The sequence below is a fragment of the Melanerpes formicivorus genome, unplaced genomic scaffold (assembly GCF_026170545.1).
Source record: "Melanerpes formicivorus ecotype bairdi unplaced genomic scaffold, bMelFor1.0.p_v2 SCAF_23, whole genome shotgun sequence".
Taxonomy (NCBI): Eukaryota; Metazoa; Chordata; class Aves; order Piciformes; family Picidae; genus Melanerpes; species Melanerpes formicivorus.
Window position 1 is genome coordinate 7,629,913 of NW_027142375.1, and position 24,272 is coordinate 7,654,184.

The window sequence follows — 24,272 nt, forward strand, 5'->3', positions numbered from 1 at the left end:
TGTAGACTCACTTGAGTTTAGAGTGAGTCATTCTACAGTGTGTAAATTCAGAATAATGCAACATAGTCATGATGTGACATAGCCATGTGCTTGGGTAATATCAATTGTGTGCAAACAATTGCTATATGAATAAAGAATGAAAATAAAGATATGTATCAGAAGAAAGGCAGGAGATTAAAATCCAGGGTAAAGAATATCAGTCAGGAAATCTGCCTCTTTAGGGTGGAGGTCTTGCCTAACTTCAAAGATTCTGTTAATCTTTTCTGGAGCCTATACTCATGAAGGAGGTTCCTATCTAAAGATGGTTGAAGGGTGGGGGTGCTGAGCATGTCTTTTACTTTCTCAATAGATTGATCTGCATAAGATATGCCATTTATTATTTGGTTATCATCCTGTTTTGCTAAGTAAAACTTGTATCTGCTAGGTAATTGGCACTTCAGCTGGTTTTTTTCCTGTGTCCCAAAATGTACAAGTCTCATCTGTGTCTTGCATCTGTGGTACTTTCTGATTTTATAATTCCCCAGTCTAATGAAAGTCAAATCTACCTGTTGCTTTTAGTCAAAGCTGTTCATGTTCCAATCCTGTTCCATATCTAATGGCTCTTGTACACTAATTCCCATATTACTGCGTGCCCCATGGAATCAGGTCTGAAGGACAGGCATGCAGTGATTTCTGGCACACTGGCAGAGACTTTTGAGCTGCTGTGTTTTTCAGGTCCCTCCTCTCCTCAGAGGTAACAAACCTCCCTTTGGAGATGGAGGGCACTTGAGTTTTCCCTTGCTCCTACTTCAGCAGCCAGACCAAAGGTTTTCAAGTGCAAAAAAGATGTTATCAGAGCTGGTGTGATCCTCTTCTGCGGACTGTTTGAAGGTGCCGCTAAGCAGAGTTCCAAGCAATGCTGAGCCTCTGCCAAGAGCAGGTGAGGAGTGCCTGGATCTGCTCTGCTGAAGAAATGCTTATGTCATCCAGGGGAACAATTTCTTTTTCTTTCCTTGCATATTGAATGCTTTTTATACTCTTCTGTACACCCAGGCCTTGACTGCTTCATGAAACTATAGCTGTTAAACTTTAGTAGTTTTCCTACACAACAGTAAATTACAGCTGTTCTTCTGGAAGTGGGTAAGAGTGCCTGCTATCCAGCACAGAGCAGGCTGGCACCAGCTTGTGCCAGGAGCTACTGTCAGTGAAATTAATATTGTTCCCAAGAGGTCACATAATGGAGCGCTGCCAGTACAAACAACGGTGCTGCAGGTTCCCAAATTATTAAAGCTGTAATGCAAGCTGCTCTAACCAGAGCTTGTTCACCCAGCTTGGAGGCTGCTCCCACTCCCTGAAAAGCTCAGAAGCAAGAAAAGCAGAAGTCAGCAGTTTTGTTTTAATTTGTGATTAGTTGTGTTTTAAATGTCCTACAGGTTATTGAATTTAGAGTGGGGCTACCCTGGCTACATGGCAGAGAGCTTGGTTGCTCCTAGCACTTTGCTGATAGCTGATCGTTGTCCTGGAAAGCATTTTGAGACAGTATAACTAAGGTTGGAAATGACCTCGAGGATCATTGAGTTCAACCTATCAACACAGACCTCATGACTAGACCATGGCACCAAGTGCCACATCCAATCCCCTCTTGAACGCCTCCAGGGACGGTGACTCCACCACCTCCCTGGGCAGCCTGCTCCAATGACTCGCTTGGTGAAGAACTTCCTCCTCACCTTGAGTCTAAACCTCCCCTGGTGCAGCTTGAGACTGTGTCCTCTTGTTCTGGTGCTGGTTGCCTGGGAGAAGAGACCAACCCCTTCCTGGCTACCACCACCTTTCAGGTAGTTGTAGAGGGCAATGAGGTCACCCCTGAGCCTCCTCTTCTCCAGGCTAAACAATCCCAGCTCCCTCAGCCTCTCCTCATAGGGCTTGTGTTCAAGGCCTCTCACCAACCTTGTTGCCCTTCTCTGGAAAAGCTCAAGTGTTTCGATGTCCTCCTTAAACTGAGGGGCCCAGAACTGGACACAGTACTCAAGGTGCAGCAGCACCTCCTGGCAGAGTGGTCATGATTGTTCCATTGCACAGGATGGGAAAGGACTTGCTAAAGATTGTGACCACAGCAGATTTGGGAATAAAACCAAGATACCCTGAACAGATTGGTGCTTTGTCCAGCAAGCCAGTTGATCTCTGCAAAAAAAACCCCAGAAACAAATCAAATCAAACCAATAACAAAACAACAACCACCCTCCCCCGCCCCAACCCCAAGTTTTGTAGACCTTCCTTTTGTGCAGTTGGTGGTGAAAGTGTAGCTCTCTGAAAACTGTGACGTTAAAAACACACTTTTGCACTTTTGCATGGACTGTTTGCATGCAACCCATGCAAAAAAACCCAACCAACACAAAACCATTGCCAGAAATACAGTTCTCCAATAGTAAAATAACCTGGCAATGTGCTGCTAGGTATTATTGTAAATCATAATCAAAGCAATGATATTTTTTTACTTGCCTTTTTGTAAGTGAAACATTAAATATACTGCTGTTGTCGAAATGGACAAACCTCATTCTTTATTTGTAAATTGCTTCTGAATAAATGAAGGTTTTAATGGATTTCCTTCGTCATACATGTGCTTTGACATTTTATGCTATTTGTCAGCATTGTTCACAGCTGATTTGCTGAATATTTGCTAATATTTGATGTTTTGTTCCTGTGTCTGCATTCACTGAAAAAGCTGAAGCAATATTGGATGTTTTTCCCTTCTACTGCTTGTTGCAGTTTTGGCACAGAGGTGAGCATCCTTGCAGGAGAGTCATGAGCCTGTACTGGGGAAAATCAAGTGCCTTAACCAAACTGGTTTTGCCTAACACCAGAGAGGGAGCTTTTGAACTTGCATCTGCATGATGCAAGGCTGGATGTGAGGAGGAAGTTCTTCACCATGAGAGTGGTGAAGCACTGGAATGGGTTGTCCAGGGAGGTGGTTGAGGCCCCATCCCTGGAGGTGTTTAAGAGCAGGCTGGATGAGGCTCTGGCCAGGCTGATCTAGTGTGGGGTGTCCCTGCCCATGGCAGGGGGGTTGGAACTAGATGATCCTCATGGTCCTTTCCAACCCTGACTGATACTATGATACTATGATGTGTGGTTGATGGTGACTGATGTGATGAATCACTTTTCTAATTGATTGTCTGCTTTTACATTTTTATTATATTTAATCTCTGACACATGCTGAAGGCTGAGTTCTGGGACCGGTGTTATGTGCAGTGGTGTTGATATTGGCTGCTCAGCAGCTGAAACATAGCACATTGGGTCATGTGATGGGAAGTAGTTTTGGTGAAAGGCTAATGTGAAAATTTGTGATTTTTTTTAAGAGCCTTTTTTTAAGTGCAAGGTGTGCCTAGAAAACTGGTTTGGGTTGCTTTGCAGCTCCACAGACTTTCTCTCCTGTGTCTGATGCAGCTGGCTGCAGGAGGAGAATTAAGTAGTATCTGTGAATGATGGAGCAGGAGAGAATGGAATGGAATGGAATGGAATGGAATGGAATGGAATGGAATGGAATGGGCCAGGTTGGAAGAGACCTTCAAGATCATCGCGTCCAACCCATCAACCAATCCAACCCACCTAAACAACTAAACCATGTCACCAAGTACCCCATCAAGTCTCCTCCTGAACACCTCCAATGATGGTGACTCCACCACCTCCCTGGGCAGCCCGTTCCACTAGCCAATCACTCTCTCTGTGTAACGTCCAACCTAAACGTCCCCTGTTGCAGCCTGAGACTGTGTCCTCTTGTTCAGGTGCTGGCTGCCTGGGAGAAGAGACCAACCTCCGCCTGTCTACAACCTCCCTTCAGGTAGTTGTAGAGAGCAATAAGGTCACCCCTGAGTCTCCTCTTCTCCAGGCTAAGCAACCCCAGCTCCCTCAGCCTCTCCTCATAGGGCTTGTGTTCCAAACCCCTCACCAATTTCGTTACCCTTCTCTGGACACGCTCCAGCAAGTCAACATCCTTGGGTTTGAAGGGACTTTCTGACGGTTGTCTGATCCAGCCACTGGCTTCAGCAACTCAAACTTCAGTGCCAGAGCAATTGTGCAGGGCCCTGTCTGGTGAAGTTATAAGAATTGCAGTAAGGAGATTACACAGCCTGGGCATTAGTTCTCGTTGGACACGATTTCCACATGACATTTCTTTTCTAATGCATGCTTGTGAGTCAAGGTGCCTGCCTTGCAAAATGTCTTTGTCAAGGTGATGCGCTGTTCAGCTTTTCTTTATTTGAAAATGTGTCATGAGAAGGTATTCTGCTGGCAACACAAGAACTGTGCCAAGTGAGGTACTTCTTAAGTATACAGACAGTCTGCATTTTCCTCCTCCTGATCTCTCTCTTCACTGTTTTATTGATGTCTTCATTTAGATCTGTCTGAAAGCAAATGAATTGTAGAATGTCATGGTCTCTTTAAAATGACCACAGAGAGAGTGCAACCACCCTGCACTGAGCAAGGATATCTTGAATTAGATAACTAGTCTAAGACTACCCTCTTTCAGTTTAAAAACATTAGACCTTGTCCTGTCACAACAGGCCTACTGCTAAAAATAATGACCCCATCTTTCTTATAGGACCCATTTAAATACTGAAAGCTTCAAGGTCTCCTCAGAGCCCATGCTCCAGGCTGAACAGCTCCAACTCTCTCAGCCTTTCTTCATAGGAGAGATGTTCCAGCCCTTTGATTGTTGTCCTGGTCCTTTGAACCCACTCCAACAGGTTCATGTCTGTCTTATGCTGGGGACCCCAGAGCTGGGCACAGTACTCCTGATGAGGTCTCCAGGGTTGAGTAGTGTGGCGATCACCTCCATTGACTTGCTTGCCACACTTCTTTTGATGCACCCCAGCATATAATGTGCCTTCTGGGCTGTGAGTGCACACTGATGGCTCGTGTCAAGCTTTTCATCCACCAGTACCCCCAGTTCTTTCTTCCTACAGCTGCCCTCAATCCCTTTGTCCCAGCCTGTGTTGGTAGTGGGGGTTGTCCCAGCTGGGTGCAGGACCTTGCACTTGGCCATGTTGAACCTCACAAATTCAGCTTCTCATGAGATTGAACCTTACAATCCACTTCTCCAGGACCCACCGAATGGCTGTATGTGAACCACAGCACTCAGTGTGGTGTGACCTGCAAACTTCTGAGGGGGCATATGATCCTGCTGTCTGTGTCACCAGTGAAGGATTTTTAACAGCCCTGGTCCTAGCACAGACCGCTGGGGGACACCACTTGTTACTGAGGTTGGTGAGGCAGGACTTGCCCTTGGTGAAGCCATGCTGGCTTTCTTGAATCACCTCCCTATTATCCATGTGTCTTAGGAGGACCTGTTCTGTGATCTTCCCAGGCACAGAGGTGAAGCTGACAGGTTTGCAGATCCCAGAGTCCTCCTTTCTACCTCTTTTAGGAATGAGTGCAATGTTTCCCTTTTTCCCAGCCACCAGGGATGAATGGTAACCTGCCCCTGGGAAGGTGTTTTTAATCGTGGTGTGAAATATCCAGTGCACAGCCCATTGAGAGCGCCAAATCATGTATTATTAAATGATAATGTGCATCATTAGAAGTATTAGCTGTGGCATAAAATTTTAATAAGTGCCAAAAATTAACCACCCACCTGCTCATGTCTGCTACCCAGCAGATCAAAACCAAACCAGGTGCAGATGGCTGGAAACATGGTGGTGGATTACAAAGACCATGTGCTGTTATTTATTAGGTGCTGAGTTGTCAAGAGAAATAAATGCAGCAGTACTGCTAATTTTTTTTTATGGTGACAGTCTGCACAGTGCCTGTTTTGTACTGGGGGAAAAAAGGGAGGATGCTGCTTCCCTGTGAAATGTTGCTGACAGCCAGGAAGAGTAAAATGCTCTGGGAAGCTTTTAAGGTAGCATGTTCTAGTGTTGTAAAAAAAAACCTGCAGAATTCTGATTATTTCTTCTTTTCATACTTAATGAACTCTCATTGCATATATATTGTATTGGCAGATGGCTTGAAAAACTCCAGGATGTTTTCATAACGAAGGGAAGAGAAAACTTCATTTAAACTCTGGAGGGAATGGCCTTAAGCGGTGATTGGGTAGGTTAAGACTGAACGTTAGGACACATTTTTTTCACAGCAAGAGTGGTCAGGCATTGGGATGTGCTGCCCAGGGAGGTGGCTGACTCACCAACCCTGGTTGTGTTTAAAGGTGGCTCGGATGTGATGCTTGGAGATATGGTTTAGGGGTAAACCTTGCAGAGTAGGGTTCTGGGTTGGACTTGGTCGTCCTGAGGGTGTTTTCCAACCTGAGTGTTTCTGTGATTGGAAAGCATCTTCAGTTTAAAACAATATGATATACCTGTGATTAGCCTGTGCAGCCTAGAACTGATCTGTGGAGTTAAATGAGATGGGATTCGTGTTGTACTTAAACCGATGCCCTTACATGAACGTAAAGGAGGTGGTGGAGTCGCTGTCATTGGAGGTGTTCAGGAGGAGACTTGATGGGGTGCTTGGTGCCATGGGTTAGTTGTTTAGGTGGGTTGGATTGGTTGGTGGGTTGGACGCGATGATCTTGAAGGTCTCTTCCAACCTGGTTTGGTTTATTCTAAATAAAGGAGGTGAAATTCTTCGTTGTGGATACCTTTGAATTTTGCCTTTTCTTTTTTTTTTGTGTGGGCATAGTTAACTTCCCTTTTCTGGTGATAGGGGCAGAGACACCGAGGATTTATGAGGCAGCATGTTTTATGCCATCATTCCTTGGATAATTTAGTTCAACATAAACAAATGCTTCCTCTGAGCGCAGCTGTCCCTTCCTGCCTCCCTCTGCATCCCACTGCTTTAGCCTGTGCCCCTGCTGCCCGCCTTGCTAGCAACTGTTTGTATGGCTCCCCAGTGACCTGGTGGAGGGAAATAATCAGAGTTAATCTGAATCGTTACTTAATGAGCCAGTTCAAAGCTATCAGTTTTTCAGCTTGGTTCAGGACAGGGTTTCACAGACACATGTGGAAGCACAAAGCAGATGAACAGTGGGGATGGAAAGGTGAAGCAGGGGGTGGAAGGAGGACATGACCTGCTTTTCAGCATCCGTGTTTTATGGTACTTTAATCTGGCTGTGGAAATGCATCATTGGCAGGAGAGTGGCCATCTCCTATTTTAAGGAACATAAAGTTTCTCTGTCCCAGGTATACCCCTCTGACAGTTCACTTTTCTCACAGACCGAGTGGGCTTCTGTGTCAGGGTGCTGCAGCTTTATCTGAGGCACAGGATATGGACAGAGGAGGTTCGAGCCTGTGTTGATGCCTTCCTGAAGCTGGATTTATCCAGGGCTTTTCTCCCACGGTAGCACTGGGGAAGAGGGAGGAGAGCAACTATGCAGTCCTGCTGTATTTTTTGTTGTGATACTCTTTTCTATTCTTAGCTTCCTGTTGTTTGCAGTGCTCTTTTCTTTACCCAAATTTGCTGTGTACTAAATGACACTCTTTGCTAGGCTATGGAGACTTTAAAAGTGGCTGGTTTATGCCAGGTTAACTAAACCAGACTTCTGTTTGAAGCATAAACTCGTTCATCTCTATTTGATCTGGTTCTGGAAAATACAGAAATGCTTCTGAACACATTGTTTTCCTGACTGTTGCCATGTCAGAAATAAGACTTCAAATCTGAAGAGCACTGCCTGCCTTCATAAAAAGCAGCCATTTTCTTTGCAGAGCTCTCTCTGTTTGGGGAGAGGGGAGAATGAGCTGTAAGTTGGGGATTTGCTCTGCTTTGTGAAATAACTTACTCCAGGCTCGTTGCAGGTTCCTTATATAAAGAAAATAGGTGCGAATACACTCTTCAGCTTCCTTTCACTAATGACCCCTTTGGGATTCTCCAGAGAGCTTTGCAGGCTCACCTGGGGACTCTACAGTGAAAGCTCTCCTGAATACAGATTTCTCTTTTTACAGCTTTTTATGCTACAAACAAGTATATGGAGTTTAAGGCAATCAGGGCAAGATCCTTCTTTTATGAAGAAAATCCTTTAAACAGATCCTTTTAAAAGAGTTTTCTATTTAATCCTACATAAACAGTAATGGAGAGAACTGTTCCATTGGTGGTTCTTTGTTATCCATGAATTCTGACGGTGGGTTTCAAGAAGAGCAATGGGGGAAGGTTGCTCGTTATGAATATTATTTGGCAGGAAGTCAGGCACATTCTACAGTTTCATATGAATGATATCTGCTGAAAGTCAGCTAGCTTCCCAACAAACTCTGCTTGCTGTGCCTTAGCAACCAGGAGGAGAAATCTGCTGCCACATGGAAACAGATTGGGATTCATGACAACACTCCCTTTATGCAGCCACCCTCAAACAACGCTAGCGTTTCATCTCCTAAATGCAGCACTCATCTCTTCTTTCTGCTTGCTTCCCCTGCAATTTAGGTGCTAGCAAGTGATGTCAAATGCAAAAATTCAAAGGTGACAAAGTGATAAACCAAATTGGTCATTTTTCTCTCCCTTCCCCCACTCCTTGCCTGGCATGAACAAGCACTGCAGAAATTGCTGCCTTCTTGAGTTGCACATTAAGGAGGGTGTGTTGGGCAGGTACAGCCCAGCTTTGTTCCAGGATTCGTGTTCAGATTGGAACGGAGTGGAAACTCTTTTATTTATTATAGCTGCTTGTTTTTATCATACCCAGCAAATCTTTTTGAAGGAAAAAAAAACCCAATCCACAGGGTTCCCTCAGTTCTAACAGTTGCAATAGTTTCTGCCACCGTTATGGCATTACCATTGTAGTGGTTTGTAAGGAGAGAAAAAATAGAATAGAATAAACCAGGTTGGGAGAGACCTTCAAGATCATCGTGTCCAACCTATCATCCAACACCACCTAATCAACTAACCCATGCAACCAAGCACTCCATCAAGTCTCCGCCTGAACACCTCCAGTGATGGAGATTCCACCACGTCCCCGGGCAGTCCATTCCAATGGGCAATCACCCTCTCTGTGTAAAACTTCCTCCTGACCTCCAGCCTGAACCTCCCCTGATGCAGCCTGAGACTGTGTCCTCTTGTTCTGGTGCTGGCTGCCTGGGAGAAGAGACCAACCTCTGCCTGTCTACAACCCCCCTTCAGGTAGTTGTAGAGAGCAATAAGGTCACCTCTGAGTCTCTTCTTCTCCAGGCTAAGCAGCCCCAGCTCCCTCAGCCTCTCCTCATAGGGCTTGTGTTCCAAGCCCCTCACCAACTTCATTGCCCTTCTCTGGACTCATTCCAGCAAGTCAACCTCCTTCCTAAACTGAGGGGCCCAGAAGTGGACACAGTACTCAAGAAGTACACAGAAGTCTGTCTAGCAGAAAAATAATTACTTTTTGACTTGTATGTGGAGTAGGAGAGAAGCCTGGGGGAAATTAAGTAAATACCTCGGTGGATTTTGGTTTTGAAATTGTTTTCCTGTGCCACTGTATTGTTAAAGGACAAGAAAGAGAGAAAAGCACAAACAGATGATTGGTTTTGCAAGTGAATTTGGATTCAGCTTTGTTTATTATCCTTTTCCATACGCTATCTCTCACCGTTGGAATGCAAGAAGTTTCCAGCATGGATACTTTGTGAAAGTGTATTTTAGGCTTGGAATAAGCCCTGACAGCACAATACTGAAGCATTTGCTTATTTTAAATATACTGAGTAATCCAGTTTTGTAATGTATGAGGACTGCACTGAATTCTTTAGGGACATAGTGAGACTGCCCTGAAACTATGAACGGTTGTTTTCTTATGCTTGTCTACAAGTACGTTCCTAGAAGTGCTCAGCAGTGTGGAGTTGATCATGGGCACGTATGCAAATGAAGGCCAATATTGAGGAGTAAACTGAAAACAGGTGAAGTTTGCATATTGCAAACTCTGAATGTGGCATTACACATAATTTTCTTGTAGCACAACCAGTTAAAAACACAGTTGTCTGAAAAATTTGGAGTGTAAGCTTAAACAGTTTGCTGGAGGGGAAGAGCCCTGATTCTGCCTGTTCTTGTTGCTTGTAGTTGGAATATAAATCTCACTGTAAAGGATTTAGAATGGAAGTCATTGTGCCCCAGTATTCAGTGCTGGTCAGGCCACACTTTGGGTACTGTGTCCAGTTCTGGGCCCCTCAACTTAAGAAGGACATTGAGACTCTTGAGCATGTCCAGAGAAGGGCAATGAGGCTGGTGAGAGGCCTCGAGCACAAGCCCTGCGAGGAGAGGCTGAAGGAGCTGGGATTGTTTAGCCTGGAGAAGAGGAGGCTCAGGGGAGACCTTATTGTCCTCTACAACTACCTGAAAGGTGGTTGTAGCCAGGAGGGGATTGGACTCTTCTCCCAGGCAACCAGCACGAGAACAAGAGGACACAGTCTCAAGCTGCACCAGGGGAAGTTTAGGCTCGAGGTGAGGAGAAAGTTCTTCACTGAGAGAGTCGTTTGCCATTGGAATGTGCTGCCCAGGGAGGTGGTGGATTCACCATCCCTGGAGGTGTTCAAGAGGGGATTGGTCGTGGCACTTGGTGCCATGGTCTAGTAGACATGAGGTCTTGGGTGGCAGGTTGGACTTGATGATCTTTGAGGTCTTTTCCGACCTTGTTGATTCTATGATTGTATAGGAAAAGGAATCCTGGAATGCCAGGTTGGAAAGGATCTCAAGGATCATCTGGTCCAACCTTTCTGGGGAATAATATAGTTTAAACGAGAGGGCCTAGTTCCTTGTCAAGCAGAGCCTTAAAACTGTCTAATGTGGGGGAATCCACTATTTCCCTTGTGAGATTATTCCAATAATGGTGATTAATAATCTTGATTAGCAAACTTCTCTTGCATCCCTATTTTGGTCAGAGCTCTTCTTCTTGCTAACTGCACAGGAATATCAGAAGCTCTTAGAAGCAAAGCAAAATGTTTCCACTGCATAGTTGAAATGATGATTTTTCCTACAATATCTGCACACTCTTCTGTAGTGTTAAAATGTGACATTTAGTGTAGATATGTTGCTGGCTGCTACCACTGTACTAAAGCCTAGCTGAGGAAAGCATTTGAACTGGAGCTCCAAGCACTCTTGATTTTTAACATTTTTTTAACACCCTTCCCCCCCCAAACATGATGGTGATTAAATTGCTAGCAGATGTATGGAGCTTCGCTGATGATACTGTGACTGCAATGCTGGCAATGGCTGAAATATCAGCAGTTGTTGCAACAGCTTGGGCAGGAGGCAAAGCACAAGCAACTTGCAAGCAAGTCATCCTCTGAAGCTGAGATAAGGCCAAAGCAAAATCTCAGATCTAAAAACAAGGAGAAAGTTAAAATGTGTCTCCTAAAGGTATGGCTGAAAATGTGCTCTGTAGTATCTTTAGCTCTTGATTAGGACATTAACTAGGTTGTAGTGAATGTGTAGGGAGTTGCTTTAGGGAAGCCAGCTTAATACTCTGCTGAGAAAAGAGCTAAGTCAGTATCCCATGATAAGATACAGCTTGATCTTTGCAACAGAGACCAAGGTAATCCATTTAGCTTGTTCTGTAGTATGTTGTGGGGGAATTTTTTGAAACCTTTCAAAAGCCAGTGCTCATATACTAAAATATCATCATCAATGTCTTTGCATGTTTAGCTTTAAATGATGGCAGAGATTCTCTCCATGTTTGAAAACAATTGTCTGGTTGAAGCAATGCTAATTATAAACCCAGGTATAGACCTTGCAGAGTAGTTTTGGTCATTGAATTAGCTACTGCTCTTAAAAATCTAGCTGGAGTATTTTATTCTTTGGGTAATAATTCCATGAGATAACGATATAGAATGTAAAGAAAATGTCCTTCTGGTTGTTTTTAATTACTTGATGGCCACTTCATTCTAGTTGTTCTATTCTCTTAACACCATTACTTTGGTCTCTGTACTTCTAATGGTTTAAAATACCACAGTAAACTCCTTCATGATTTTTCCCAATTTCAGACTAAGTTATTTGTAGTGCATTCAGATTTGGATCCTAGCCAGTACTATTCCAAAACCTCTCCTGAGCCACCTGTCCCAACTGTTATCTCCTGACATGTGCAAGTTGAGTGCCCAGGCTAGGATGCCATCCGTGTACCTGGTTCATACTTCATCTTTCTGATTGTCCAGCCCAGGATATCCTCTCCCTGCCTTTCTTCCTGCATCTTCAGCAGGGAAGCTGAAGCCACCTATGCACAGACACTGGTGTGATGGAAAAGCCCTTCTGGAGGACACCCACTGCTCTGGATCTGCTCTACGTATGGTCTCTTGTCCCAGGAGCATACATGCTGCCACGTCTGCATACAGGCTGCCACATCCGCATCATCTCCCTCACACATGGTTTGGCAAAGTGGCTTAAGGTGGTGAAGAGGCAGAGTGGGACACTGAGGTAGCAGTGCCTAGAAAGCAGCACTTGGCATGGGTATCAATAGCTGCTCCAAGGTAGTTTTCTTAAGAGATAAGTTGTTTGCTTGATGACTAATGAATTTGCTTGAAAAGCACATTTTGGCTCAGCCTGAATTATTTTCAAAGGTGTTTTGGATTGGTGTGTGTGTCTCAAAATCATTTGGGAAGAGCAACTTATATTTGCCAAATACCTTCAGGGAGGAGTAGTAGCAGCAGCCCAAAGGCTGGGGTTTTTAACCAAGCTTTAACCCCTGATCCATTCCTTCCTCTTCCTCTCTCTGTGATGTCAGAGATGTGCTTCGTAGCAAAATGAAGAGTTGTTTGTTGGTTTTTCTTACTATCTAAATATTTATTTAATTAGAAAAGAGGATCTAGCTTGGCAGACAAGCTTTTAAAACTTGATTTGAATTTCAACCCAGCTGCAGTGAGTGTTTCGGCATTGTATGGCAGGCTCTTCTGGGCTCTCCAATGTTAAATGATTGCTACAAGCTGATAGAGGTTCAGGCTGCCACTAACAGAAGCCATTGCCCTGTCTTCCCTTTTCCCATTTCAGGGCTGTGAATTCCCTCTCTCTCCTCATCACCAGAGCTAGCACTGCCTGGATTGAAGGATGAACTAGAAGGTTTTATATTTTAATATTCCCCCCCCTAGGCCCACCCATTGTCCTATCACACTCCTTGGTGAAGAGTCCCTCTCTGACTTTCCTGTAGACCCCTTTAAGTACTGGAAGGCCACTTATAAGGTGTCTTCAGAGCATTCTCTTCTCCAGGATGAACAACTTCAACTTTAACCTTTCCTCACAGGGGAAGTGTGCTCCAGTCACTGGTCATCTTCATGGTCCTCCTCTGGGCCTGCTTGAGCAGGTCCATGTCTTTCTTATGCTGGGGACCCCAGAGCTGGACACAGTATGACAGGAGTAGAAGAGGCAGAATGCCTCCTTCATCCTCCTGGCCATGCTTCTTTTGCTTCAGCCTGGGATGTGATTTGCTTTCTGTGCATATTTCTGGCTCATATTCAGTTTTTCACCTACAAAGTCATTCTCTGCAGGACTACTCTCATTCCATTCATTGCCCAGGCTATTTATGTTTGGGATTGCCTTGACCCATGTGCAGGACCTTGTACGTGGTCATGTTGAACTTCATGAGGTTTTCACGGGCCCACCTTTCAAGCCTGTAAAGATTCATCTGGATCCCTAGAGTGTCAATCATACAACTCATCTTGGTGTCATCTGCAAACTTGTTGAGGTTGCACTCACTCCCTGACAAGCATGTTAAATAATACTGGTCTCAGACCCCTGAGGCACACTACTCATCACTGCTCTGCTTGGACCTGAAGCAGTTGACTGCAACACTTTGAAGGCAACCATCTAGCTAATTTCTTATTCACTAAGTGGTCTACCTGTCAAACCCGTGTCTCTCCATGTTGGAGACAAGGATGTATGTGGCATAGCATGAAATGCACAAATCCAGGTAGATGTCATCTATTGCTCTTCCATGTGTATCAGGGCTGTAACGCTGTTGTAGAAGGCCACCAAATCCATCCTTTTTGCTGAGTTTGGTCTTATGCTGTCATGTAACTGCATCCTGCAGTAGCAACATTTTCTCTGCCAGAGGCTCAGCCTTCTGAATGCTGGGGACCAGGCCACTGCAATGCCAGGGGCTGTAGTTCCCATGGCATCACTGGAATTAGCTTGCCGATAATAATGTCATTAGTGGAAGCCTGGGAATGGAGCAGGGAGGGGGAAAATCAATGCCTGAGCTTCGACCATGCTGCTGCAGTGAGTGGGGCTTGTTGAATGAAAGACTTGGATCGAAACCAAGTGAAGTGGTGGTATGTAGGGCTGCTGCAGAACAGAGATGCTAATAAGGCACAGGCTAGGAAGAGTAAGTAGGATCTGAGGCAATGTTGCACTGTTGTGGTGTCTTTGTTGGGTATGGGAGAGGGGAATTAAGCTTTCATCTTCTAGTATCTCCATATGGAGCTACTGTTATGTGTGGAACCATGCTAACATTTGTGATGAGTGTGGAAGGGTAAACAGAGTTAGATACTTCTGTGGTTCCTTGTCATTTCCCTTCCCTTTCTAAAAATACAATAATGAGAATACAGGGAGGAAAAAAAGCAGGTGGCATTGCTGAAATATGGGTTCTGGAATTCTCACAGGGTATGAAGGATGATTCTTCTATTTATTTTTTTAATGCTTAGAGTATACCAAGTGTGAATTGGATCCTTCTCAAAGTGAGGAATTAATTATGTTGCCTATAAGTTGGAATAATGTAAGGGAGCACCACACAATCTTCCTGTTGCACTGCCAGTGCACCTGCACAATGTCTTCTGTTGCACTTCCAGGCTTCTTTTAGACAATGTTTATGTGTGTCTTGTGGTGAGATAGGAGTTGCCAGTAAGCATCAGAATAGAGTATCTCTTAAGTCTGCCAAGATAAGGAAGTACCATAGTGAGTAAAGGTGGGGTAACCTGCCTCTTGTAGAGATGTTTATGCTGTCTCTCTTTGCCTTCGAGAGTTCTGCTTCACTGTTAATTTTGTAACTTTAAATCCCTAATCTTTATTGATCAGTGGTAAGCTTTTGGCATTTGCATATCCCTGCTGTGAAAAGTTATGTCATTTTCTCTATGATCTCTAATATGAATCCTCTCTAATTTCACTCACCAATCAGTTATTCTCATGTTACATGAAACAGCACAGAAAGTCTTTTCTCTGTGCCATTTCATTATTTTGTGTAATTGCATTATGTCTGCTGTAATCTCTCCTTTGTAAGGTAAATAGTCACAGGCTTTTCTCTCTCTTCTGATATTAAAATTTATCCAAATCCCTTACTATTCTTCCTGCTATGATTGAATCCTCTCTGACATTTGAGCATCCATTTGTTGAGATGCTGCTACTAGTGCAGCATGTGGCGTGACAGAGATAATGCAGATCTAAATTAGACCAATGTTACCTCCCCACTGGTCATCATTTCATTCCTCATTTATCTGAACGGTTTCTTTAACTACATTTAAGAATTTAATTTAGAAGAGTGGCCTTCTTTTAGAAGTGTGCTGTGACCCTGAGGTGTTTTTACTGAGTTGATAAAGTTTGCTTTAAGAGGTATTGGAGCCTGTGAAATTACACTTTCTCTAGTACATGCAGATTTTAATGTTGGGCTCATCGTGACACTACTATCTTTTCACCTAGCTTGTTTTAAGTTAGTGTTGAAATTATATACTCTTGTTTCTGATCTCTTCTGACCCAAATAGTCGTGGGTGTTGTCTACAGACTTTGTCACTTCATTGATCATCTTCTTTTCCAGGAAGATAGGTAGTAAACAACACAGAACTGAATTTACCAAACCTTACCTAGATTGCTGAAGCTTTTTTTCCACATGAAACCAAAATTAAAGCTCTACCAAATTGTTTTGCAGACCCTGTCCAGAAGAATTTCAAATCCCTATTTGGAAACTCCTTCCAACAAGGTACTTGTCAAACTTCTGTTTAATTCCATTTCATCAAACAACATACTAGGCATGTTGTTGGAGCACAAATACAGGCTGGGCAAGGAGTAGCTTGAGAGCAGCCTTGAGGAGAAGGACTTTGGGATGTCAGTTGATGAAAAAAACTCAACATAAGCTGGCAATGTATCATAGGTTGGATGTCAGGGTTGGAAGGGACCTCAAGGATCATCTAGTTCCAACCTCCCTGCCATGGGCAGGGACACCCCACACTAGATCAGCCTGGCCAGAGCCTCGTCTAGCCTGCTCTTAAACACCTCCAGGGACGGGGCCTCAACCACCTCCCTGGACAACCCATTCCAGTGCTTCACCACTCTCATAGTGAAGAACTTCCTCTTCACGTCCAGCCTGAATCTCCCCACCTCCAGCTTCATTCCATTCCCCCTAGTCCTATCATGTGTCCTTGCAGCCTAGAAGGTCAACTGATGCATCCTGGGATGCATCAAGAGAAGTGTGAACCAGAAGGATGAGGGAGGTGGTTTAACCCCTCTGCTCATGTGAGATCCCACCTGGAGTACTGTGTCCAGTTCCAGTGTCCCCAGCTTAAGAATGACATGGAGCTGCTGGAGCGGGTCCAGAGGAGGGCCACAAAGATAATTTTTCATTGGAACTTGTCTGTTGCTCAAAGGTAACAGTAAACCCTCTGATTTTTCTAAGGCTGCCAAATGCAAGAGTAGTCCAGCTCAAGGGGTCATCTGCAACCCATGATACACTGAGTATGGCAGAAGTTGGGATGCTTTTCCAATGGAGTTTTGGCTGCTTGCTTGTTGGCTAGCTGGGGAGAAGGCATTGCTCAGAGAGCAGATGCTGGTGAGGCAATTTACTACCACAGGAATAAATCCCTGTTTGTCACAGTTTTCAATTTCTTTTTTCATTCAGATTTATGGAGAAAGTTCATCCTGTGCTGGGAGAGCTCTCAGGAATATTTTTACTCTGCAAGCTTCTGACCTGATTAAAGACAGGGTGTACCTTACTGGCATTTGCAGGTAACCCAAGATCACTCATTTTAATCAACTGAATGGGTTTTATTGGCTTCTGTCTATGGCCTGATTTGACAAGAGAACAGAGTTCTGAGAGTGAGATTTTTGTGTTACTAAGAGTCAAACATACTTTCTAAAAAATTTGTTTAAAACTTATATGTTTTGATATCTTTCCTTCTGTTACTTTATCAGTTGTCAGAAAGTGGCAGTGGCCTGGTAGTATGTTCAATAATTCAATTACTTTATGCTTTCATATTCAATTGTGTTTGTTATTGTGCTGAGAAGAAAGAACATTAAATTCAGCCCTGGTCTGGGGGGGGTATAAATGAGATTAATTGGATTCTTAAGGTTTAGTTACACTGTGATTTCCTTTTTTGCTTCCTTTTTTGCTTCCTTTTTTGCTTGTAATTTATGGAGTACTTCTGTAATGAAGTGATATTCTATTTGTGTTGCATCACAGCATAATTGCTTCCTCCTATTTTCAATTATGCCCAAACCATGCAAGTTTCTATTATAGCACTATTCATGTCAGTATTTAAGAAAAAGCCACTACTTCTTCTTTTGTTTTTGTTTAATGATTTAAAAATATAAGTTTGCCAATAAGATTAAAGGTGAAGTACATCCTAGAGTAACACCCAACATCTTACACATCTTGCATAGCTGTACTGTCTGTGCTCACAAAAGAAATAAAATACTGGGGCTAAAGGGTGGATTTGATTTAGCCCTGATACATCTTTGGGTGACTGCCTGCAAGCAGCATAAATTGAAGTGAATCTCACGTGAATGAGATGTAAGGGAACTTGCATTTAACTAATGTGAGTTCCCTCTTTAACAAGGGGCATCCCTTGAGACTTGCCAGAGTAATTTCTTCCCTTGAAGTGGATTACAGAAATTAGTAATTGAGAGAAATGGTTTGCACTGCTGAACAAAAGGATTCATTCACTTGCATAGCTTAAACAATAGCTCTTTATAATGAAAGTGCATTTTAGCATTACTGTGGTGTAAAAAGTCGTGTTTTGCTTGTTTTCAGGAGAAGCTGTGTTGGATCAGAGCTGGTAGACTGGCTTTTGGAGCAGTGCCCTTTTGTTAAGTGCAGGTCTACAGCAGCTGGAGTGTGGCAGCTCCTCCTGGATATGGGCATTATATTATCAGGTCAGTTTTGATCTTCAGCATGAGGAAGCTTGTCAGTTTCTCCTGCATAAGAGAGAGTGAAGGGGGAAAAAAAAAAGGTAGATTGATCCTTTTTTTTCCCTTGACAGTTGTTTATTTTATGGCATCCTTGGCAGAGTCACATCTGTGACCTTTCATTTCATAATACCAAATATGGTCATCTTTTTCTTTTTTTTTTTTTAAGGCAGGCAATTTCCTTCCTTTTACTTTAGCAAATGTAATTGCTTATTACAAAATTGCAGTCAGAGTACATGTCTTTTCCAGCCTGTTTTGTTCTCCTCATGCTCCTTTTAGGTTTTTCACGAGACAGCAGCAGTTTAGTCACTGCAGATCATGACTTTGCCAGATAACTCCTCTAGCTGTTAGTAGTTTTTCCTCCCTCTGTCTGGTTTTCAAAAGTTTAGATTATAGAATCATAGAATTGTTAGGGTTGGAAGGGACCTCAAGGATCATCTAGTTCCAACTCCCCTGCCATGGGCAGGACACCTCACACTACATCAGGTTGCTCAGAGCTACATCTAGCCTGGCCTTAACCTCCACTACCTCCCTGGGCAACCTGTTCCAACATCTCACCACCTTCATGGTGAAGAATTTCTTCCTAACATCCAGCCTGAATCTACCCATTTCTATTTTTGTTCCATTCCCCCTAGTCCTATCACTCCCTGACACCCTTAAAAGTCCCTCACCAGCTTTCTTGTAGGCCCTCTTCAGATACTGGAAGGGCACAATAAGGTCTCCATGAAGCAATGGATTGAGAGAGAATTCAGCTCCTTGAGGTGGTGGTGATAGTAGGTTATACCCTGACTGTCCCTACCTTCCCCACTGAATTTAGGGCTTTGGTCTAGCTCAAGTGTTTGTCAATAATTACACTGGTAACCAACCTCTGGAAATCAAGGCTCAGAAGTCTGACAAGTGATTCTGAATTGATCCCAAAAATGGTTAAATACTCAGCAGTCTTAACACTTGAATTTCAGGAGCTGCAGCTCTTCAAATTGAGGTTTTGAAGTTGTCCTCTTTGGATGCAATGAGTTAATACAAGACATCAAGATAGCTTCTGTGCTGAGTTTGTGATTGTTTTGTCTTGTGTCGTGGATGCAGCTCAACATTACAGTCAAGTGCAAGACAAAATGTGGTGGCGGGGCAGAACATTTACTTGGCCAAAGTTTAAAAGCTATCTAATTTTTGGTTTATTTTTTTTTCAACAGTGGACAGACAACTCTATTTCCAAGACACTCATGCTTTCTACCAGTTCTCAGCAGATGAATGTACCTACCTTTTCTGTGAATTTGAGAAAGAGGAAGGATGGAAGAATGGAGTAAAGCTCCTACTTCAGCTGTTGCCATTGTCTCCTCCCAGGATTGACATGTGTAATCTGTAAGTGTGCATACACAGCTCTTTACAACTTTTAGTGACTGGTTTGTAAGTGACAGGTTTGTAATGACACTGTTTGCTCCCAAACCACTGTGCAAATGAAACAACTTTCTTTTCAGGGTTGATGAGCTTTGTAGAGACAGGCTTCTTATTTGAGAAACTCAGTGTGGGTAAACAAAAGAAGGCACTTAAGGTTTTTGTTGATTGTGGTTGCTTTGCACTAGGTTGCTGGCTCTGTCTTGATGTATTGCCTGGGCAAATGCTGTTGGTTTGGTTTGTTGGTTGGTGTTTTTTTTTCTGATCTTCTCTCACATTTGGATGTTTAACATCAATTAGCAGGCATCTTACGGATCTGATGGAGTAGCAGATCAGATGCCTTTGTGGTTTGTCAGGATCAGCTATCAGATGGATAGAGAGGATGGGTAGAAATGCGGTAGCCTCCGTCATCTGATTTTAGATTGCTACTGCACGATTGCCAGAACTCTGCAGTCCCACATTATTCTTCCATTCTCATGCCTTTTAAGAGTTTCACTTCCTGCATGCTTTTTATCACTTGTCTGATGGCTATTACCTGTGCTGATATAGCTGCACTTTAAATAGTTTCCATTTAGAGCAACTAGAAGGAAACTGTAGTTATTTGTGCCACAATAAGAGGCCAGAGTATAGGCGAAAGGTGCCAGTGAGAGATCTGGAGGCTCATGACCCTTGATGCCTTAGCAAATCTGCAGGATCTGGTCTGGCTGATAGACAAGTTGAGTTAAATTCTTCTGTTGTCCTTAGCATGATGAATCCTTAAACCTGATACTTATATTATGGGAGCTATTACTCTGCCACTATGAGGCTTTGATATCAGAGATAAAACTTTCTTCTGTAAGTATTTTCCTTCTCTACATATTAGATTAACCCCCCTGCCACCATTCTCTCAAAGCCCAGAGTCCCTGTAAGCTGTCTCAAGCTCAGGTTATTAAGTTCAGACACGTTAAGCTAGGAGGAAAAGTACTCTGTCTTTTCTCTGCACAGCTCCAGGCAGAAACTTCATTCCCTCCCCTATTGCTGACTGCCCTCACTAACCAGAAATTGGCAGTTCTGGAGTGGGGATTCCCTTGAAAACACATTTGTATGATCAGCTTGAGTGAGCCAAGTCAAAAGGACCCCAGACTGGCCAGAGTAGGGGACTAAAGGAGATCTTCTCAGTGAATGACTCATATGTGAGAAAAATCTTTGAATATCTTACTCAAATAGAAATTGTTGTCTTCCAACCTAGTCTGGATGCAAAGCAGTTTGGCTGTTCCTTAAATATCAGGGTGATTTCACCTTGATTTCAATGGGAATTGGCATTTTCCTCATTATCACTGCAGATCAAGCCACTTTTTGTGGTTCATGACTACTTGTACAAAGGCTTGGAATGAGAAAAGCAGAGCAGATAGGTCGTGTTGATGTGTTACATGAGTAGGAAAATGGATTGAAGGCTTTTGAAGTTAGAGTTAAATGTGTCCTGCATGCTGACCTTGACTGGAGAGTACCACTATTTTACAGTCTGCTTTGGAGTTTATTGTTACAGTGCAACTGTCATTTCTAGTGGAGGATGATCTCTGTCACATGAATTGAGCAGTTAATCATTAATGTACATTTCCAGCTCCTTCCTGCTCACATTATTCAAATTTTACTTGAAGCTGGATTCCTTTTGGGAATATTGTCACAGAAGAATTATTTTCTAGAGGTTTTACCTGTCAGATTGTGAGGGTGCTTTTAAAAAATAATATATATATTGAAGGAATAGAATTTTAAATTATGGTGTACTCTCTAGGGAGTGTGATATTAAAGGGAAAGGAGGCTCAAAATTTTCCATGCTTAATGCAAGTAATAGACTGCTAAAACACAATCTGAAAGAGAATAGATGTGATGAGGTGTTTAATATTATTTGACCAGGTTAGATAAACCCATGTACTCTTTCATTAAGAAAGATGACAGTTGAAAGAGCTCTTGAAGTGAGTGTTTGTCTTTTCTCCAATGTATATGCTGGTTTGCATCCCACTGGAAACATATTTTTTTCTTGTAATTTAATGGTTTTGTATTAATTTTTCTGTCTTTCTCATTGCCTGTATTGACAGCATTTATTCTGTGTGCACACAGGGATAGAGGAATTCTTAGCTTACCAATTAGATTCCCTGCTTTTGAGGAAATCAGAATCAACTGTATGCCTGTTCAATTGCCAGAATCAGTTGCCAGCAGAAGGCAATGTTGGACATCTCCTGGGGGTCCTGTGAGCCAGAAAGCTCTGTCTCCTTCGCAGTTTGTGGGCAGCTGTCTTGCTCTTGCCCAGACTGCTGGTTGGGTCTCTATGGATCACCATGGATCTGTTCTCCCAGAGTGAGTCTGGAGATCTGAATAAGCAGCTCTGGGGACTTTCTTAGCAGCTCTTTGGGAAACCCTCTGCAATCTTCTCTACACATTTTTGATGGACTTGTGTTGTTTGGTTTTTTTTCTGATTAGCATTGGCAATGTTACCGAATAATGGTGTAGTCCATTCTACAATGAAAATAGTGTTATGAAGCCTGAGACAGGCTTACAGCTCCTGAATAAATGCTGCCTGTCTCCTTTCGACCTTGCCAAATTCCCTACATGAAACATAAACTTGGTGGGAGTCTACCATGGAAAACACGATAGGACATTGCAAAGTTTTAGCAGTTCATACTAAACTGAAGGCTAATTTTGTTTTATATATTCCACAGGACTGAGCCCCTGTAATTATTGTCAAATGAGATGGGATTGATGTAGAGGCCTACTGGAGTCATTAAGCACCCTGTGCTAATCACAGCCAGTTTTACTTGAATAGCAAAGGACTGAATATTGCAGTAGCCTGGGAACAAAAGATCTGTATAGAAATCTGTGCCATAGACTACTTTATGACCTTGAGCAATCAGTTAGGCTCTCATCCAATTCCTCCTGAATTCTTTTCCAGTGACTGCAGCTTTGTATCAGGTGTTTAGTCTATTTCCTTCTTTGTAAATGGGAGTGTTTTTAACACCTAATTCCCATAAGTACTGGCAGATTCAATGAAGGTGCCAAGAATGCAGTGGGTACCCTAGACTATGGAAATGTTATCCCATAATACATTTAAAAATATAGTTAAAGGAAGTTAACAGAGGATTTATTTTTCTTCAATTCCTATTGCTTGTTATTTTCTTTTCAGAAGTGTTGCAACTATCTCCTGTATCTTCTGCCCTGAAGTAATTTCCATGGTATTAATGTCAGAAAAGTGCCCATTCTTAAAAGCAGTTTGGTTTTAATACAAATAGCCAGGATAAGATATCATGTAATTACTGCCCTGTGGAGGTCCTGGAAAGCTTTTGCTGAACACAGACAATTCTCAGGTATCCATGAATCTTTTGTTGGCATTCTAGGTGGATTGTAAAGCCAGCATAGAGGCATATATAGTGGCTTTACATTCAGCCAGTTGAAGTCCAGGCTCATGGGTATATCCATACTGATTCCTGTGTCCCAGGCTGGGAAGCATTGTAGTTGCTTTCACAGGGTGTACAGAAATAATTGTGCTGGGACTCAGCTTGCCTCTTTGCAGACCTAGGGAAAGCATTGCTGCATCTTGCTCTGCTCAGTGCAGAGTAATGTCACTCAGTGCTTTTTGACTTCAATGTTTTAATCAAGGAAAGAAACTTTTGGACATGGGATGTAAGAACCACAGCGTACCAGCTGCATGTTCCACATGTTGTCAGCTCTCTCTTTAAACACATCAAGGCAGAGGAGTGTGTCCAGGAAATTGAGAGGAGTTCTCCTCCCCCTCTGCTCTGCCCTGGTGAGGCCACATCTGGAATATTGCATCCAGCTCTGGGTTCCCCAGTTCAAGAGGGACAGGGATCTACTTAAGAGTCCAACGGTGGGCTACAAGGATGATTAAGGGACTGGAGCACTGCCCTATGAGGAGAGGCTGAGAGATCTGGGGCTCTTTAGTCTGAAGAAGAGAAGACTGAGGGGGGATTTAATAAATGTTTATAAATATCTGAGGATTGGGTGTTAGGAAGGGAGGGACAGGCTCTTTTCTGTTGCCTGTGATAGGACAAGGAGCAGTGGATATGAACTACACCACAGGAGGTTCCACCTCAACATGAGGAGGAACTTCTTCACTGTAAGGGTCACAGATCACTGGGACAGGCTTCCCAGAGAGGTGGTAGAGTCTCCTTCTCTGGAGACTTTCAAGACCCATCTGGATGTGTTTCTGTGTGACCTGAGCTAGATTCTATGGTCCTGCTCTAGCAGGACTTGATCTTTGGCAGTTCCAAGCCCCAACATCCTGTGATCCTGTGAAGACATAAGAGTGATTAAATAATTTACTCAAAGACAGAAGCTTCTGCCATTACCTGGGACTTATGTTCATTACAGCAGCTGCAGTTTTATGTTACTTGCTAACTTTGCTGGCATGCCACATTTCTCAAAACCATGAAAAGATCTCAAGGCTGTTTTCTTTTTCTTCTTCTCATACTAACCCTTCCATATCAGCATCCTCCTTCTGATTGTCAACAAACCTTCCAAAAGGCTCACAAATATTTTAATGATGGGAATTGGACTGTTTCAAAAACAACCCCATGGTCCTGTCCCATGCTGTCCATGGCTTTTTTCATGTGGTCCAGACTTCCATGGCACTTTCTAGAAGAGTTCTTCCTGCCCTGCCCCATTTTTGCAGACATATTAATCTCTGTATCTTGTGAGCAACTGTCAAGAGAACCTAGCAGTGTTCTGAGCTGTTGCTTTGCTTGGCTAGTTTATGGCTTCTTACATGTATTATTTTCATTTTCACTTTGTCACATGTGAAGTTTGATATTTTAAAACTGATTTTGATGCCTGCTTTTATCTATCTGAGCTTGTGTTGCTCCGTAGGTGTTGCTCCACACCTACAC

At 43.2% G+C, this 24,272-nt stretch overlaps 1 protein-coding gene across 1 annotated transcript in view; it reads left to right on the plus strand.

Moving 5' to 3' along the window:
• Positions 1 to 24,272, plus strand: part of RAPGEF5 (Rap guanine nucleotide exchange factor 5) — a 185,032-nt gene that overhangs the window by 22,350 nt on the left and 138,410 nt on the right. Inside the window, exons 2-5 of the mRNA XM_068152454.1 lie at positions 15,752 to 15,802; positions 16,718 to 16,824; positions 17,849 to 17,970; positions 19,194 to 19,362. Coding sequence (XP_068008555.1) covers positions 15,752 to 15,802; positions 16,718 to 16,824; positions 17,849 to 17,970; positions 19,194 to 19,362 — 449 coding nt within the window. The remainder of the gene's footprint in view (positions 1 to 15,751; positions 15,803 to 16,717; positions 16,825 to 17,848; positions 17,971 to 19,193; positions 19,363 to 24,272) is intronic.